Source organism: Lotus japonicus, chromosome 1 (assembly GCF_012489685.1).
Source record: "Lotus japonicus ecotype B-129 chromosome 1, LjGifu_v1.2".
Classification (NCBI taxonomy): Eukaryota; Viridiplantae; Streptophyta; class Magnoliopsida; order Fabales; family Fabaceae; genus Lotus; species Lotus japonicus.
Genome location: NC_080041.1, coordinates 69,248,053 through 69,263,558, shown reverse-complemented (window position 1 = coordinate 69,263,558; position 15,506 = coordinate 69,248,053). Strand labels below are relative to the sequence as shown.

General features: G+C 38.5%; 1 protein-coding gene across 1 annotated transcript; it reads left to right on the top strand.

The window, feature by feature from the left end:
* Positions 1–304: 304 nt before the first annotated feature.
* LOC130743624 (protein BOBBER 1) lies at positions 305–3,507 on the top strand. The gene is made up of 6 exons (XM_057595861.1): positions 305–795; positions 2,068–2,240; positions 2,391–2,439; positions 2,663–2,829; positions 3,009–3,092; positions 3,258–3,507. The coding sequence occupies exons 1-6, from the start codon at positions 417–419 to the stop codon at positions 3,294–3,296; spliced, it is 891 nt and encodes a 296-aa protein (XP_057451844.1). The 5' UTR covers positions 305–416; the 3' UTR covers positions 3,297–3,507.
* The last annotated feature ends 11,999 nt before the right edge of the window (positions 3,508–15,506 follow it).

The following is a 15,506-nucleotide window of genomic DNA, read 5'->3' as shown; positions in this document are numbered from 1 at the left end:
CGAGTTTTAAGTAGATAGACCTTCCAACAAATGTTTCTCTATATATATCGCCCTCGAGTTTTAAGATCACGTTTAGCAGGTAGACTATCATAGTAATAAAAAAGATAAAAAACAAATTTAACAAATAAAAAATTAAATCTAACTTTTTTGAAAAGTAAATCTAACTTATTTTTAGTTCAAAAAAAATCTAACTAATTTTGAGGTAAGAGAATATCACTTAAAAATAAAATAAACTCAAATAACCTATGATATTGTAAATTTATTTACTTCAATCCTAAGTATCCCGAATGTTCTAGACTAGTTCAGTTCTACACTCAATTCAACTACATAAACACTTGAACACTCCAATTCATTCAACCTTTAAACCCTAACACACACCATTCCAATCTCTCTCTCTCTTCTCTCTCGATTCAGCCATGGCGATCATCTCTGATTTTCACGAAGAAGAACCACAGCAGAACAATGCTGCTCCTTCCAAAACCGACGCCTCTCCGTCGCAATCGAAACCCTCTCCGTCGCCGACGTTCGCCGCCACTTTCGATCGGTCAAACCCTGCTGCGTTTCTCGAGCGAGTCTTCGACTTCGTCTCCCGAGAAAGCGATTTCCTCGCCACGGAGGCGGCCGAGAAGGAGGTAGCGTCGCTGGTGCGCGCTGCCAGGGAGAAGAGGAAGAAGAAGAGGGAGGAGGAGCTTAAGGCGTCTGAGGAGAAGGCGAAGGCTGAGAAGAGATTGAAGGAAGCGGAGAAGAAACCCAAAGCGGAGGAGAATGATAAGAAAGAGGGAACCGCCGCCATAGGTAACAATGTGGACTCTTGTTGTTTGCCCTAGCTTTTTTTCTTGTGTTGATTTGATGCCTGTTCTTGTCAATAGGAATAGCAATTTGCTTTATTGATTATGTACTTGCTCTGGTTAAGTATTAGTATGTTTGTTTGGTAGAGGGGTTGTGCTTTTGTTGTGATAGATAGTAATAGATAGTATGTAATTTGAATAAGCTTCAAATTGGGGGTTGAGGGGTTTTGAATAGTGATGTGTTTGTGCGTTTTGTGTGATAGATAGTACTATTTAGAATAGGCTTCAATTTGGGGATCAAATTGATGTCACATTCAGGATGATAAGGGGTCGAATTGTATTTGCAAAATCTTGTTTCTTATTAATGTTGTGAGGCACTTTCTTATAGAGGGTAAGGGAACAATGTGGACTTTTTTGTTTGCCTTAGCTTCCTTGGTATTCGGATGTTAGCTTGGGAGAGGGGTTGTGAATTGTGATCTCTTTGTGCTTTTGGTGTGATAAATAGTATCTATTATGAATAAGCTTCACTCTGGGGATCAAGTTGATGTCTCATTCAGGACAATAAGGGGTCAAATTGTATTGGCCAAATTTTGTTTCTTATTGTTGTTGTGAGGCACTTTCTTTTTCGACTGTATCAATGGCCCTAAATCTTGTTTCTTATTAATGTTGTGAGGCACTTACTTTTTCTGCTGTATTGTTCTCCTTTAGCATGCTTGCACATATGATCTATATTATTCTGCTGATTATGTTGGCATTGTTGAATGGCATGCTTTCTAGTATTATGATTCTATCGTATATCAGTAATAGTTAGTGAGTTAGAGTGTTGAATTACGAATTTTATGCCTCAAGATATTTTCTTGTATGTTGTTTATTGTTAAAATATGGATTCTTTTGAATATTAGTGGTTTGCTTTCAAAAGTGCTTGCAATTGAGAGTAATATTCTTTAGTATGTATCTGTTTGATTGTTGATCAGCTTGATATCAGTAGGGCATGCTTGGTTTTCATTATCATCTTCTCTTTCTATTTTCAGTTTCACTTACAAAAAAATATCATTATTTTCACCTTGTTTCCTGTATACAAAGTTTTGTTGTGAAAACAAAATTCCTTCTGTTTCCATTTTCTGGTTTCTCTTTTGAAAACAGGAACCAAACTGATAACAAGCTGACATCTTTTAAATAAAACTGAAAACATGAAATGGAATTAGAAGCAAAATAGGCATATAAGTTTTAACTTTTCTCTAATTTACATCCTTTCTTATTTTTTTCAATATGTGGACAGTTCCAAACAAAGGTAATGGCATGGATCTGGAGAAATATTCTTGGACTCAGACTCTGCAAGAGGTCACTGTTAATGTTCCAGTGCCACATGGAACCAAATCGAGGTTTGTTGTCTGTGAGATTAAGAAGAACCATCTAAAAGTTGGGCTCAAAGGTCAACCTCCAATTATTGAGGTTAGTTGGCCTAGTATGAAAATTTATATCCTTTTGCTATTGTTATTTTTATGGTTGATGAGATGATGTGTTTCAGTTATTATTTTTCTTTTTTAATATTTATGTTAAATTTTCATGACTGCGCTAATACATAATTTTAAAATTCTACAGGGAGAGTTTTTCCGGCCAGTCAAGCCTGATGACTGCTATTGGAGCATAGGTACAAGACTACTTGGGACAATTTCCTTTGAATTGACTATTATCCATTTGCAAAAACACTAAAATTTTGAGTTTGCATCATTATCATATTAATATTCAAATGCTTTGTGTTCATGCATGATTCAATATTGATGGTGGAATTTTGGATAGTTTTACTTATTGATAAGGAGTCATGACCTCTTCGTATTTTACGTATCTCATCAAAATCTGAATTTATCTTGCAGAGGATCAAAGTGCACTTTCTATTCTTTTGACGAAGCATGACCAAATGGACTGGTGGAAATGTCTGGTGAAGGGTGATCCTGAAATTGATACCCAGAAAGTTGAACCTGAGAACAGCAGACTTTCTGACCTGGATGCAGAGACTCGACAGACTGTTGAAAAAATGATGGTAATGAATTGGTGCTGTTTAATTTAATTGGGATATATCATTATTTCATATGATCATGTTGATATTTAGTATTGCCAATCCATCTATTCTGGCGTTGAATATATATCTTCTGGCTTTGCTTAGTATTTGATGATGTTTCTTTGCTAGTTTGTTTAAGATTCTCTTGTACTGTTATACAGTTTGATCAGAGGCAGAAGTCTATGGGCCTCCCTACCAGTGATGAGCTCCAGAAGCAGGAACTTTTGAAGAAATTTATGTCTGAGGTAGACACTTAACGTTTTGCTAAACCCTCTTTGGAATCTTCATTGTCTGTTGCTTTACTACGCACTTGACTTCCTTAACTTTTTGCTAAACCCTGTTTGATTTCTCATTATCAATTGTTTGTCTGATCACTAAAATCTGTAATGTTCATTGGCTATGTTTTGCAGCATCCGGAGATGGACTTCTCTAGGGCAAAATTAGCATAGACGGTGTTACTTTTGTCATTGTTTTTCGGGACTGGTCTTACAGGCTTGCTCACCTCTTTTCCTGTAATGACAGTATCTTTGGTTGTAGTTCGTTAACTTAATATCTCTTTTTGGATTGTGAACACATTGAACTTTGTTCATAACAGTTAACCATATGCGTGACGAGAATATATGGTGCAAATAGTATAAATATTACATCTCTTTTTGAATATCTATCCTTTTGATCTTGATGTATGTTCTGGGTTTAAAGTTAATTCTAGTTTTTGAATGATTGGAATGAGGATCTAGTTGTTTTAAACCTCCTATCCATGAAAGGAGTAAGAGTGAGTGGTGGATGGGTTTTCCTACGTGTATTAGGTTTGTTTTTATTGGTCTGTTAGTTTTGCTTTGGTGCAGCAACGAATCCAAAGCAAGTAGCATATTTGGGCTTGGACAAAATTAGGATTAGAAGGGAAACGTGAGACAAAAGGGAGATGGGTGAGGTCTTTAATTGGATGTTGAGAACACGGATAGCTTGGCGTAAAGATTGAGGGTCTTATTGGATAATCAGCGGAAAGTGTAAATGTTGAAAGCAAATTGAAACAAGAGCTTTTTTTTTAAACTTTTCTAGGTTCGTAAGAGGGTTACTTGTAGGTTTTATATTCTACCGTGGTCCACTTAGCTTTAAACTGAAAATACAAATAGCCTAGAACTTTCTTTGTTGTGGATTGATGGCGTGCGACTGTGATGATTTTACAGTAAAAAGGAACTGATACAGTGGTTAAGTTTGGACCATACAACCAGTCCACACGGTGGCTTTTGGTGGAGGCGCATCAGAAACATCTAGAGATTTTGTTAATGAATATTTTATGGTGGCCGAGGTGTTAGGACGGGAGGAAGAGTGGTTGTTGATGGTGCTGGATAGAGAACGAAGAGTGGAATCAAAGACAATATTCGATGATGCAGTGAGAGTTTGCATCTTTATAAAAAGTTTGCATGCAATTAAGATTAAAAAGAAAAAAACATGAAGTTCCCCAACACAAGAAAAAAGTTAAATTCTTGAAAAAAGTAAGCTATAAATTAATTGTTCATGTAAAACAACAATTCCTTTTATATCAAAATATGAGAAACCAATTTGAAATACACCAATTATAAATATACTATACCAATTTTGACATGGATCATTCTTTTTTTTTGTTCAATACATGGATCATTTCAAGATCTTGCATAGTCAGGGAAAAATAAGGGCCTATAACCTTATTGATCTTTCAAAATCCAACCCATTCAAAGACTATTCCATGATGCAGTGAATTGGTCTAGAGTTTCGCAGTCTGAAATATTTAATTTTATATTAGTCTTAAATGTAATGTTTTATGTAAAATATTCCTCCTGCGGGATCTTTTTATTGTGTAATCATAAGTAATTGTAATTATATATATATATATTAAATTATTAATGTTTTCTAATTCTCATACTACATATTTTCACTATCAAATTTTCACACATATGTACTTAGTCCTAAATTTATTAAAATTGTACTTAAATCATATGAAAATTTATTTTATATTAGTTTTAACTTTAAAATATATATTTTTTAGAAGGCAAAATGAAATATATATATATATATATATATATATATATATATATATATATATATCAAATACTTGGCAAGTCAAGTAGAGAGGAATACAATGGGAAAATAAAGGTCAGTGTAACAAAAAGCTAACCCACAATCAACTATATAAGCAACCCTTCAAAGGAGAATAAAGACACATACCCACCAACGGCAGCAAAGCAAACAAAAAAAACCTATAGACAAAATTCCGACAATTAGCCAAAAATTGATCAACCAATTAACTATGCAACAACCTACAAGACTACGGAACCTAATATTTTCTTATAAAACGTTCCTTGCTGTGAGAGTTTTTACCCTAAAATCTTTTATCGTGTAAAGATTTTTTTTCTAGTTATATAAGGATTCATAATGCTTGACTATTATAATATCATTTTTTAATAATCTAACAGATGGACAGACGATCTTCATTTTTTGAAATTTACTAAATAAAATTGGCGCAAGCCATGTCTACCAGTTAATAAGTTTTACATTAACTAGAGATATACTTAAGATAATTTTCATATATGGAAAGACGATCCTCAACAATTCGATCCTTGTTGTTTCTATTATTCTAATTAAAAATTAACTAGATGTACTTGTGTTTTGTCTACGCTTCAAGCTTATTCAACAAGTTCTTTAAATCTTGAGATTATCTATCTATGGGGCATCAACTGTGATCCTTCTTACTTAGAGTGCGAAAATTGAGATCTTTATGCTGATTAAAATGGATGGGATATGTTGAGCTCTTACCACTTGAGCTAACCTTCGGAGATAAGAATAGGTCCTACATAAAAACTAGCTAGGAAATGCCCAGTCAATAACGTAGGCTTTGAGCACTAACCATGGGTCTCTATGTATCTCATCGTCGGGTAAATAGGAAGAACACATCGTCTAGACACTTTAAACATGGTATGGTTATTGTTTCTAAAATAAGAAAACTTAGCTAAATATTAAAAGAATAAGGGAACACGGTATGCAAAATGCTTTAATATCCTTTAACTACAATGCTTGCATATTTCACATAAAATGTTCTATCCAAGAACATAGAGATGAGGTACGGTACCTATAGTGAGAGGATCGTGATGCGAGAATTTAGAGAGAGTAAGAGCGTAACCGCTTAGAGAGAGAAAATAACTGAATTTCAAGCTTGTATTTCTCAAATGAGCTAAGAGTCCCTTACAATTGGTAACCGCTCCCTATTTATAGATTCAAGGGTTGGGCTTGGCGCCCTTAACTCCTCCTAATGGGCCAGTTGGGCCTCCCGGGAGAAGGCCCAATTCCCTGGATCACTTGTCGCCCCAAGCTGGCGCGCCTGGGCGAGGGACCCTAGGGTCTCGCCCAGTCCATAAAAAAAGTCAAAATCGAGAGAGTGCGAAGTAGGTCTAGGTCAAGCTGAAGAATAAAAATAGGAAGAAATAAATAGAAAGAAGGAGTTGGGTTGTAAATAGAAAAAGGCTTGTTCATGGGGATGAGGTGGAGGGATGCAGTAGCAGGAAAAACAAATGTAAGAACACTGAAGGAAACCCTTCAAATGATTCGGTTTCTTAAAAAGAATTTGAAATGCGCGGCGGTGGTGGATCGTCGAGGCAATCGATTACAACACAATAGAGGTAGAGAACTAGGTATAGGTGTGAAGTCATTCTCGAGAAGATGAGCAAGTATTCAAATGCGGGCATCGTAGCGTTCTCTTCCCATTGAAGAAAATTTGATCGGAAGACTTGGTCCAGGTTCGAAGTTAGTCTGGAGAAGATCAACAAGTAGTCAAAAGAACAAGTTTTCAAAAGCAGGCCTCGTAGCGTTTTCTGCCCGTTAAAGAAAAGTTGGTCAGGAGACAAAAAAAAAAAGTCAAGACGTATACATACATAACAAATCTTATCCTTATACGGGGCTTCGCAAGTGAAGGAGCCACCTATTTACAAGGTGATATAAGACGCAAGAAACGGTAGAAAATCAGATATCGCTAATGCATCATAACAAAAAAATTAAAATTATTGCGCTAAAACTACTGCCATAAGTTCTACAGAGTACGTTAAAAAAAGTTCCACAAAGTTAGAAATTGTCATCAACAAATATTAAAGTTAACACAATCCATAAGTTTAGTCTAAACACAAATTAAAATAAAGGGAAAAGCATAATTGTCATCGCATACCATACATTAATCATCAGCGGAACAATTTATTAATCTGTCTGGTTGACAATCTTTCATACCTTGGCAGAGCCTTCGCGAACGCATGGTGTTTCTCCGCGTGGCGAGTCAAAATAAATCATGCATTCAGTTCCCCCTTCTTGAGGGTCAGCCTAATATGAGATTAGATCATTGAGTCTCATATCAGGGCTCAGTAGCTAATCCAGATAGTTCATGCTAATTGGCCATATAACCATGTCCATCTCGAATCGGGTGATCATGTGAATGGCCACATACGTTGCCTTTTTAAGGTCGTTGGAAGCCCCTATGGTGATTTCATCCCGCCCAAAGATATGTCTTCCGCAACCGACCACCGAATGCTATATTTATCCACGCGAGAAGACACGCATCCAAAGTAATCCATGGTGGTAATAATCGTCGTTCCTTTTATAGGGGCAATCCCCTCTGTGTATCAGATCACGACGACGTGGTGTCGCAACCGGGGGTCGCAGCGGGACGGCGCGCTAAAACTAAATCAAGTGTCAGAAGAGTCGCCACTAATGTTTTTAGGGAGAACATCAGAGAACCCAAATAATAAAAGAAACAAAATCTAGATTCGGGAGTCGGTTATGTTTAAGGAAGTGCTAACGCCCTACAATGTCCGTTAAGAAACGGTTACCTATGGTCAATTATGCAAAATTTCTTAGCTTTCTAAATCATTTATTTTACCCTTAAGAAAACGTCTTGTATTTTATTTAAAAATAAAGAATATTTACAAGTTGCTAGTGTGATGAAAAGATTATTCTACAAAGAAGAACAAAATTTAGATTTTTGTTTGGAGTGCCTGGCGGGAGTGACCCCGGGCCTACGTATTCTCTATCAACAGAGAAAATCAAGGCTACGTAGTTCTTGATAGAAAAACATGAGTTGGTTGTGATATTTTTAGTTTTTTAAAAGATTAATCTTTTTGAGAAAAGATTTGTTTTTTTTTTATTTGCAAAAGAGTTTGACCTTAGTATTTTATGATAGATTATTTACAAGATTAAAGAAAAAATATTTTTTTTATAGATTTTTTAAGCAAATAATTAATTGGAAAGAAAACTAGTGATAATTGATACCCATATTTGATAATTTAAAGCAATCTGGTCCATATGGTACCAAAAAATAAAAAAATAAAACATTCAGGACCACGTTTTCAAAAAAAAGGGCCCTCAGATGCCAACAATGGGCTGTTTCGTTTCATACAAAATGAAAGGGGCCATCAGATGTTTTTTTATTAATGTCAAGAATAATAAAGAAAAGAACTAAGCTGTGTATTAGGAAAAGGGGTCGTCAGATATTAAAAAAAAGAGTTAAAGACCAGCAGACCAAACATAAAGAAATAAGGAAGAAAAAAAATAAAAAAATAAATAAGGGGATGTTAGAAACGAATTGGAGAAAGAAAAAAGAACGGGCCTTTGGCCCATGGTGCAATCAGATGAGTCAATCATAAAAGAATGGTAGTAACATAAGTGATAACAAACCCTAGCCGTTCCTAAATTCAGTCTTATTTTTCCTTGTTCTATCACTCTCTTTTTCTCTCAATTTAACGCTTCTGTTTCTTTCTCCCTTTCTCTTCTTCCTCCCTTTTTTTTTTTGAAACCCTAGCCTACGCCGACCTTCCCTTATGCGCGCATGGCCATGGTGGCTGCGGCCATGGCAAGGCTCGTGGTGGCTGATGAGGGCCGCCACCACACCAAAGCCGCCGCCTTTCGGCGAGAGCAACGCGAAGCTGAGAAGGGGGGTTAAAACACTCAGATCTGTCATGTGTTAGTGGTGATTTATGCAGAATCAGAACCGTTGAGTGGAGAAAGAGGAGGATTGGAGCAGCAACACAACCACAACGACAAAGTCACCACCTTTCAGTGATGCTCCGGCGAGGGTTAGTGAAGGTGACCCAAAAACACACCGCCACAACTCCGAGCCACCATCCTCCATCGGTGACTCAGTGAGGGCGTGAAGGACAAGGCCTTCCCCTTTCTTGCACTGCACTGTATTTGGTTACTGTATTTTATTGCCCCCTTTTTTTGTTTTGTTTTGTTAGGTCATGTATATTTTAGTCTGCCTTCCTGTATCTGTATCTGTTTTTAGTCTAGGTCATGATAGAAATTTATTTTTCATTCTCCATACGTATCTGGATATTATCTATGAGCAGCAAAGATTAGTCTAGGTCTTCATATTACAAAAATTTATTCTTTCATTCTCTGTATTTGGAAAGTACAGTACGATAAACAACCCAGATGATTCACATGTATTATAGTACATAAACAACAAAGTATAATAAAGTGTTGGGGAAGAAAAAAAATACCTTAGTGAAAGTGAAAGCTAAAAACAGGCTTCTTGGTTCTCTTATCTGGTTACTTTCAGTCTCTGTTTTTTTTTAATGGTCTTTTTCTTCTCAATTCTCGGTTTTTTTTTTGTCCCCTGGTAAAGTAAAAAAGTTTCTATTTATAGGGGATGGCTATACTTACTTCAGAAGGATCCGGAACCCACTTGCTGTGCTGATCATCTTTATCCTATTATTTTTCTTTTCTTTTTGTTCTTATATCAATTTTATCATTTTCTTCTGATGAGCATTTTTTGGTCGAAAATGGGCTAAAGGCCCACTAACCACACACTCTCTGGTTTTAATTGGCAAAGCATTTCTGGTAAAAAAAAAATATGGGCCAAAGACCCACTAACTAGACATTCTTTTTTTTTTAATTATTGTTACATGGTTAAGAAATCAAAAATAAAGTAACTCACTTGATCGCTAATACCAAAGAGTTCACTCTAACTTTATATCCCTATTTAAGTTATTAATAATTTTTAAATTCAGACTATTAACCCGGACAAAAAGGGGTATCCACAGCTGCCCCTCTTTACTTGTCTCTTACCATGGCAAGAGCTAAGTAAAGACGTGGATACAAGGCGCGAGGACTTTACTTACACTGATATAAAGTCGGGTAACCCGCAGTAGGTTAGAGAGCAAACCTAGAGCGCGCAAACAACCTCGAGCGTCGGACTAAGCACCAACTCGAGTTAAACAAAGACAACATAGGCATCGACATTCATATACCCGCCTAAGTCAAACAAAATTTAAACAGGCATCGACAAATAACACACCCGCCTGAGGCTAACAGAAACTAAACAGGCATTGACAATAATGTACCCGCCTGAGGCCAACAGATATCGACAAGAACATACCCACCTGAAGCCAACGAAAAGATTAAACAGGCATCGACAAAAACATACCCGCCTGGGACCAACATAAACTAAACAGGCCTTGACAATAGTGTACCCGCCTGAGGCCAACAGATATCGACAAAAGCATACCCATCTGAAGCCAACAAAAAGATTAAACAGGCATCGACAAAAACATACCAGCCTGGGACCAACAGGTATCGACAAAAACATACCCACCTGAGGCCAACGAAAAAATTAAACAGGCATCGACAAAAACATACCCGCCTGGGACCAACATAAACTAAACCGGCCTTGACAATAATGTACCCGCCTGAGGCCAACAGATATCGATAAAAGCATACCCATCTGAAGCCAACGAAAAGATTAAACAGGCATCGACAAAAACATACCCGCCTGGGACCAACATAAACTAAACAGGTCTTGACAATAATGTACCCGCCTGAGGCCAACAGATATCGACAAAAGCATACCCATCTGAAGCCAACGAAAAGATTAAACAGGCATCGACAAAAACATACCAGCCTGGGACCAACAGGTATCGACAAAAACATACCCACCTGAGGTAAACGAAAAAAATTAAACAGGCATCGACAAAAACATACCCGCCTGGGACCAACAGGTATCGACAAAAACATACCCACCTGAGGTCAACGAAAAAAATTAAACAGGCATCGACAAAAACATACCCGCCTGGGACCAACAGGTATCGACAAAAACATACCCACCTGAGGTCAACGAAAAAATTAAACAGGCACCGACAAAAACATACCCGCCTGGGACCAACAGGTATCGACAAAAACATACCCACCTGAGGTCAACGAAAAAGATTAAACAGGCATCGACAAAAACATACCCGCCTGGGACCAACAGGTATCGACAAAAACATACCCACCTGAGGTCAACGAAAATATTAAACAGGCACCGACAAACAAGTATCGACAAAAACATACCCACCTGAGGCCAACATGATCCACAATAACAAGCAAATGCACGATTTAACATACAATGATGCTATGCATGACATGCAGATGCAGTGCATTAGTGATTTTATTTTTTTTTCATTTCTTTTTTCTTTGTCATTGGTATCCATGCTAGACACCATTAATTTTTATTATCTTTATTTGGTGCTGATCCCCCATCCTTGCAGTCTCGAATGTTGTGGGACATTTGGATCAACTTTCCTTAAGAACAACTGTGATTCCTCATGACTCTTGTGATATTTGCATCAGATGCTCTCTTCTTTCTTCTTCTTTTCCTTTTTTTTAATATTCTTTAATCCCCTGATCACATATACCCTTCTTCTGGACATGCCCCAAATGCTCGAGGCGAACAGAAAGCCTTTAATCAGGAATAAACTCACCTCTAAAAAAATATATATGTTCACCAAACAAATACAAGTTGAACAACAAATATTCATATGATATCCAAAGAAAGGGAGTTGTGTTTACAAGGATAATATTCATAATGGAAGAAAGAAGACAAAAGTTTGGAAAAGAAAAGGCTAGAAGCCGGTGACACATGAACAAAGTAACGCCCTTTCAGTGCCAATGCCAGCCATTCATGCCCAAGACCTCAAAGCCTGTTAACCACTTGCAAACTTCCCCGCATGAGGATCCGCTTCATGGCAAAGACTCGCTTTTCCACTTCAATCACATTTTGCCCCATGCTTCAACATTAGTCTTTATTTCTTCAGCTTAACTTCAGTCACCTCAAAGTGGGCCGCTCTTTCGAGTTTTCGGCTCACGGGTTTGCTCTAATTTTTGCTTAGGTCGCCTTTTCAGGTTTTCAACCTAACGAGCTTTTTTTTTCTTTTTTTCATTTTTCATTTTTTTTTCATTTTTTTATATATATTCTCATCTTTTTCTTTTTACTTTTCATTCATAGGCTGCAACTGATTATTCAACCTGTCTGGCCGGCTCTAAGCGTAATACTTCTTGACCGAATCAGAATTGACAGGATGCGGGAGTTCATCGCCATCCATATTAGTAAGAATTAAGGCACATCCTAAGAACACCTTCTTCACAACATAAGGACCTTCATAATTCGGAGTCCACTTCCCTCGTGAATCCTTGTGAATTGGTAGAATATTTCTGAGCACCAAGTCCCCCTCTTGGAGTTCTCGCGGGCGTACTCTCTTGTGAAAGACTTTTTTCATCCGTTTCTGGTATAACTGACCATGGCACAACGCATTCAACCTTTTTCCTTCAATAAGATTCAGCTGTTCAAAGCGAGCTTGGATCCATTCAGCCCTTCTAACTTGGCTTCTTTTATCACTCTCAATGATGGGATATCTACTTCAAATGGGAGGACCGCCTCCATACCATACACCAAGGAAAAGGGGGTAGCACCAGTGGAAGTTCGCACAGAAGTGCGGTAGCCATGCAAGGAAAAAGGGAGCATATCATGCCAATCTTTTAAGTTACGACCATCTTTTGAACGATCTTCTTGATGTTCTTATTAGCCGCCTCGACCGCCCCATTCATCTTTGGACGATACGGAGTCGAGTTATGGTGCTGGATTTTGAAATCGTTACACAACTCTTCCATCATCTTGTTGTTTAGGTTAGTTCCATTATCTGTGATAATCTTGCTTGAAAGACCATATCGACAAATCAGCTCCTTTTTAATGAATCTCACTACCACATTCTTTGTCACACTTGCATAAGACGAGGCTTTTACCCATTTGGTGAAATAGTCAATCGCCACCAAGATGAAGCGGTGCCCATTTGATGCCTTTGGATCGATGGGTCCGATCACATCTATTCCCCACATTGAGAATGGCCAAGGTGTCATCATAACATTCAGAGACACTGGGGAAGCATTGATATTATCAGCGTACACCTGACACTTGTAGCATTTCTTTACGTGATTACAACAGTCTATTTCCATGGTGAGCCAGTAATATCCTGCTCTTAAGATTTTCTTTGCCATTGTATGCCCATTCATATGGGTCCCAAAGGAACCTTCATGGATTTCGTCGATGATTCTTTGTGCTTCAGTTGCATCCACACATCGGAGGAGTACGAGATCCAAGTTTTCTTATAGAGGACATCCCCGTTCAGGAAGAAGCTGGTGGCCAGTCTCCTCAGGGTCCTTTTATCATTTTCAGTAGCATCTGATGGGTACTCTTTGCACTTGATGTACTTCTTGATGTCATAATACCATGGTTTCCCGTCAGGCTCCCCTTCCACAACTTGGCAATATGCAGGCTTATCATGATTTTGAGTTTTTATGAGAGGCATCTCACCATCCTGGCTGACTTCAAACATTGATGACAAAGTTGCCATAGCATCTGCTAACTGATTATCTTCTCGAGGGATGTGGTGAAGGTTAACCTCATCAAATTCCTCCATCAACTCTCTAATGTAGGATTGGTAAGGGATTAACTTTGCATCTCGCGTTTCCCACTCCCCTTTCAGCTAGTGGATTACTAATGCTGAATCCCCATACACCTCCAAGTTTCTTACTTTGGTCTCCAGGGCTGCTTGCAATCCCATTGCACATGCTTCATACTCTGCTATGTTATTTGTACAATCAAAGCATAACCTGGCCGTGATTGGAATATATTGTTTTTTCCGGAGAAATCAATACAGCTCCTATCCCATGTCCAAGCATGTTTGATGCCCCATCAAAAAAGAGGACCCATTTGCCGTCTCTTGAAGTTTCTCCTTCTTCAAATAATACCATTATATCCTCATCTGGGAATTCACATTGCATCGACTGGTAATCGTTCAAAGGTTGAAATGCCAGGAAATCTACGAGTGCACTACCTTTTACAGACTTCTGAGTTACATACAGAATGTCGTATTCTGATAGGAGCATTTGTCATCTTGCAATCCGTCCAGCAAGAGCAGGCTTTTCAAATATGTATTTAATTGGATCCATTTTGGAGACCAACCAAGTCGTGTGACTCAACATATACTGTCTCAATCGCCGAGCGGCCCAAGCCAAAGCACAACAAGTTCGTTCTAACAATGAGTACCTAGCTTCACAGTCAGTGAACTTTTTACTCAAATAGTAGATGGCTTGTTCCTTCCTTCCAGACTCATCATGTTGCCCCAGGACACACCCCATGGACCCATCCAGGACTGTTAGATATATTATAAGTGGTCGCCCTGGAACGGGAGGCACCAGTACAGGAGGGTTCTGCAAGTACTGTTTGATCTTTTCAAAAGCACGTTGACAATCATCATTCCACTCCATCGACTGATTCTTACGCAGCAATTTAAAGATGGGCTCACATGTGGCAGTGAGCTGGGATATGAACCTGGCAATGTAGTTCAGCCTCCCTAAGAAACCGCGAACCTCTTTTTTTGTACGTGGGGCTGGCATCTCCTGGATTGCTCGTACTTTGTCTGGATCAACTTCTATTCCTTTCTGGCTCACTATGAATCCCAACAATTTCCCAGACTTCACCCCAAAGGTGCATTTTGCTGGGTTCAACCGAAGCTTAAACTTCCTCAGTCGTTCAAACAACTTCTACAGATTTTCTATGTGCTCTTCTTCAGTTGTTGACTTTGCAATAATGTCATCCACATAAACTTCAATCTCTTTGTGCATCAAGTCATGAAACAAGGTGACCATTGCCCTTTGATAGTTGTCCCTGCATTTTTCGATCCAAACGACATCACCTTATAACAGAAGGTTCCCCACAACGTAATGAATGTCGTTTTTTCCATGTCTTCAGGGGCCATTCAGATTTGATTGTAACCCGAAAAACCATCCATGAAAGAGAAGAACGAATGGTGAGCTGTGTTACCCACAAGAACATCAATGTGAGGCAATGGGAAATCATCTTTGGGACTGGCTCGATTCAAGTCCCTATAATCCACACACATGCGAACTTGACCATTTTTCTTGGGAACCGGGGCAATGTTGGCAACCCATTGGGGGTACTTAGAGACAGCCAAGAACCCTGCATCAAACTGCTTTTTAACTTCTTCTCGTATTTTCAGAGACATCTCAGGCTTCATGCGCCTCAACTTTTGCTTGACTGGTGAACATTCAGGTTTTAGGGGCAACTTGTGTACCACGATTGCAGGGTCGAGCCCAGGCATGTCTTGGTAGGACCACTCAAATACATCTATATATTCAAAGAGTAATGAAACCAACTTGCCACGCGCATCTCCCTTTACACAAGTGCCAATCCTGACCTCCTTTTTGTTCTCCTCGGTCCCCAAATTAATTGTTTCCATCGGCTCCTCATGCGGCTTGATTTCTCTATCCTCTTGATCCACGAGCCTTAAAAGATCGGGGGAGGGCTCCCG

Coding starts and splice junctions, on each gene's coding strand:
- LOC130743624 (XM_057595861.1), top strand. CDS start 417: ATGGCGATCATCTCTGATTTTCACGAAGAAGAACCACAGCAGAACAAT. Junction 2,830..3,008: donor AGACTGTTGAAAAAATGATG/GTAATGAATTGG, acceptor ACTGTTATACAG/TTTGATCAGAGGCAGAAGTC. Junction 3,093..3,257: donor TGAAGAAATTTATGTCTGAG/GTAGACACTTAA, acceptor TATGTTTTGCAG/CATCCGGAGATGGACTTCTC.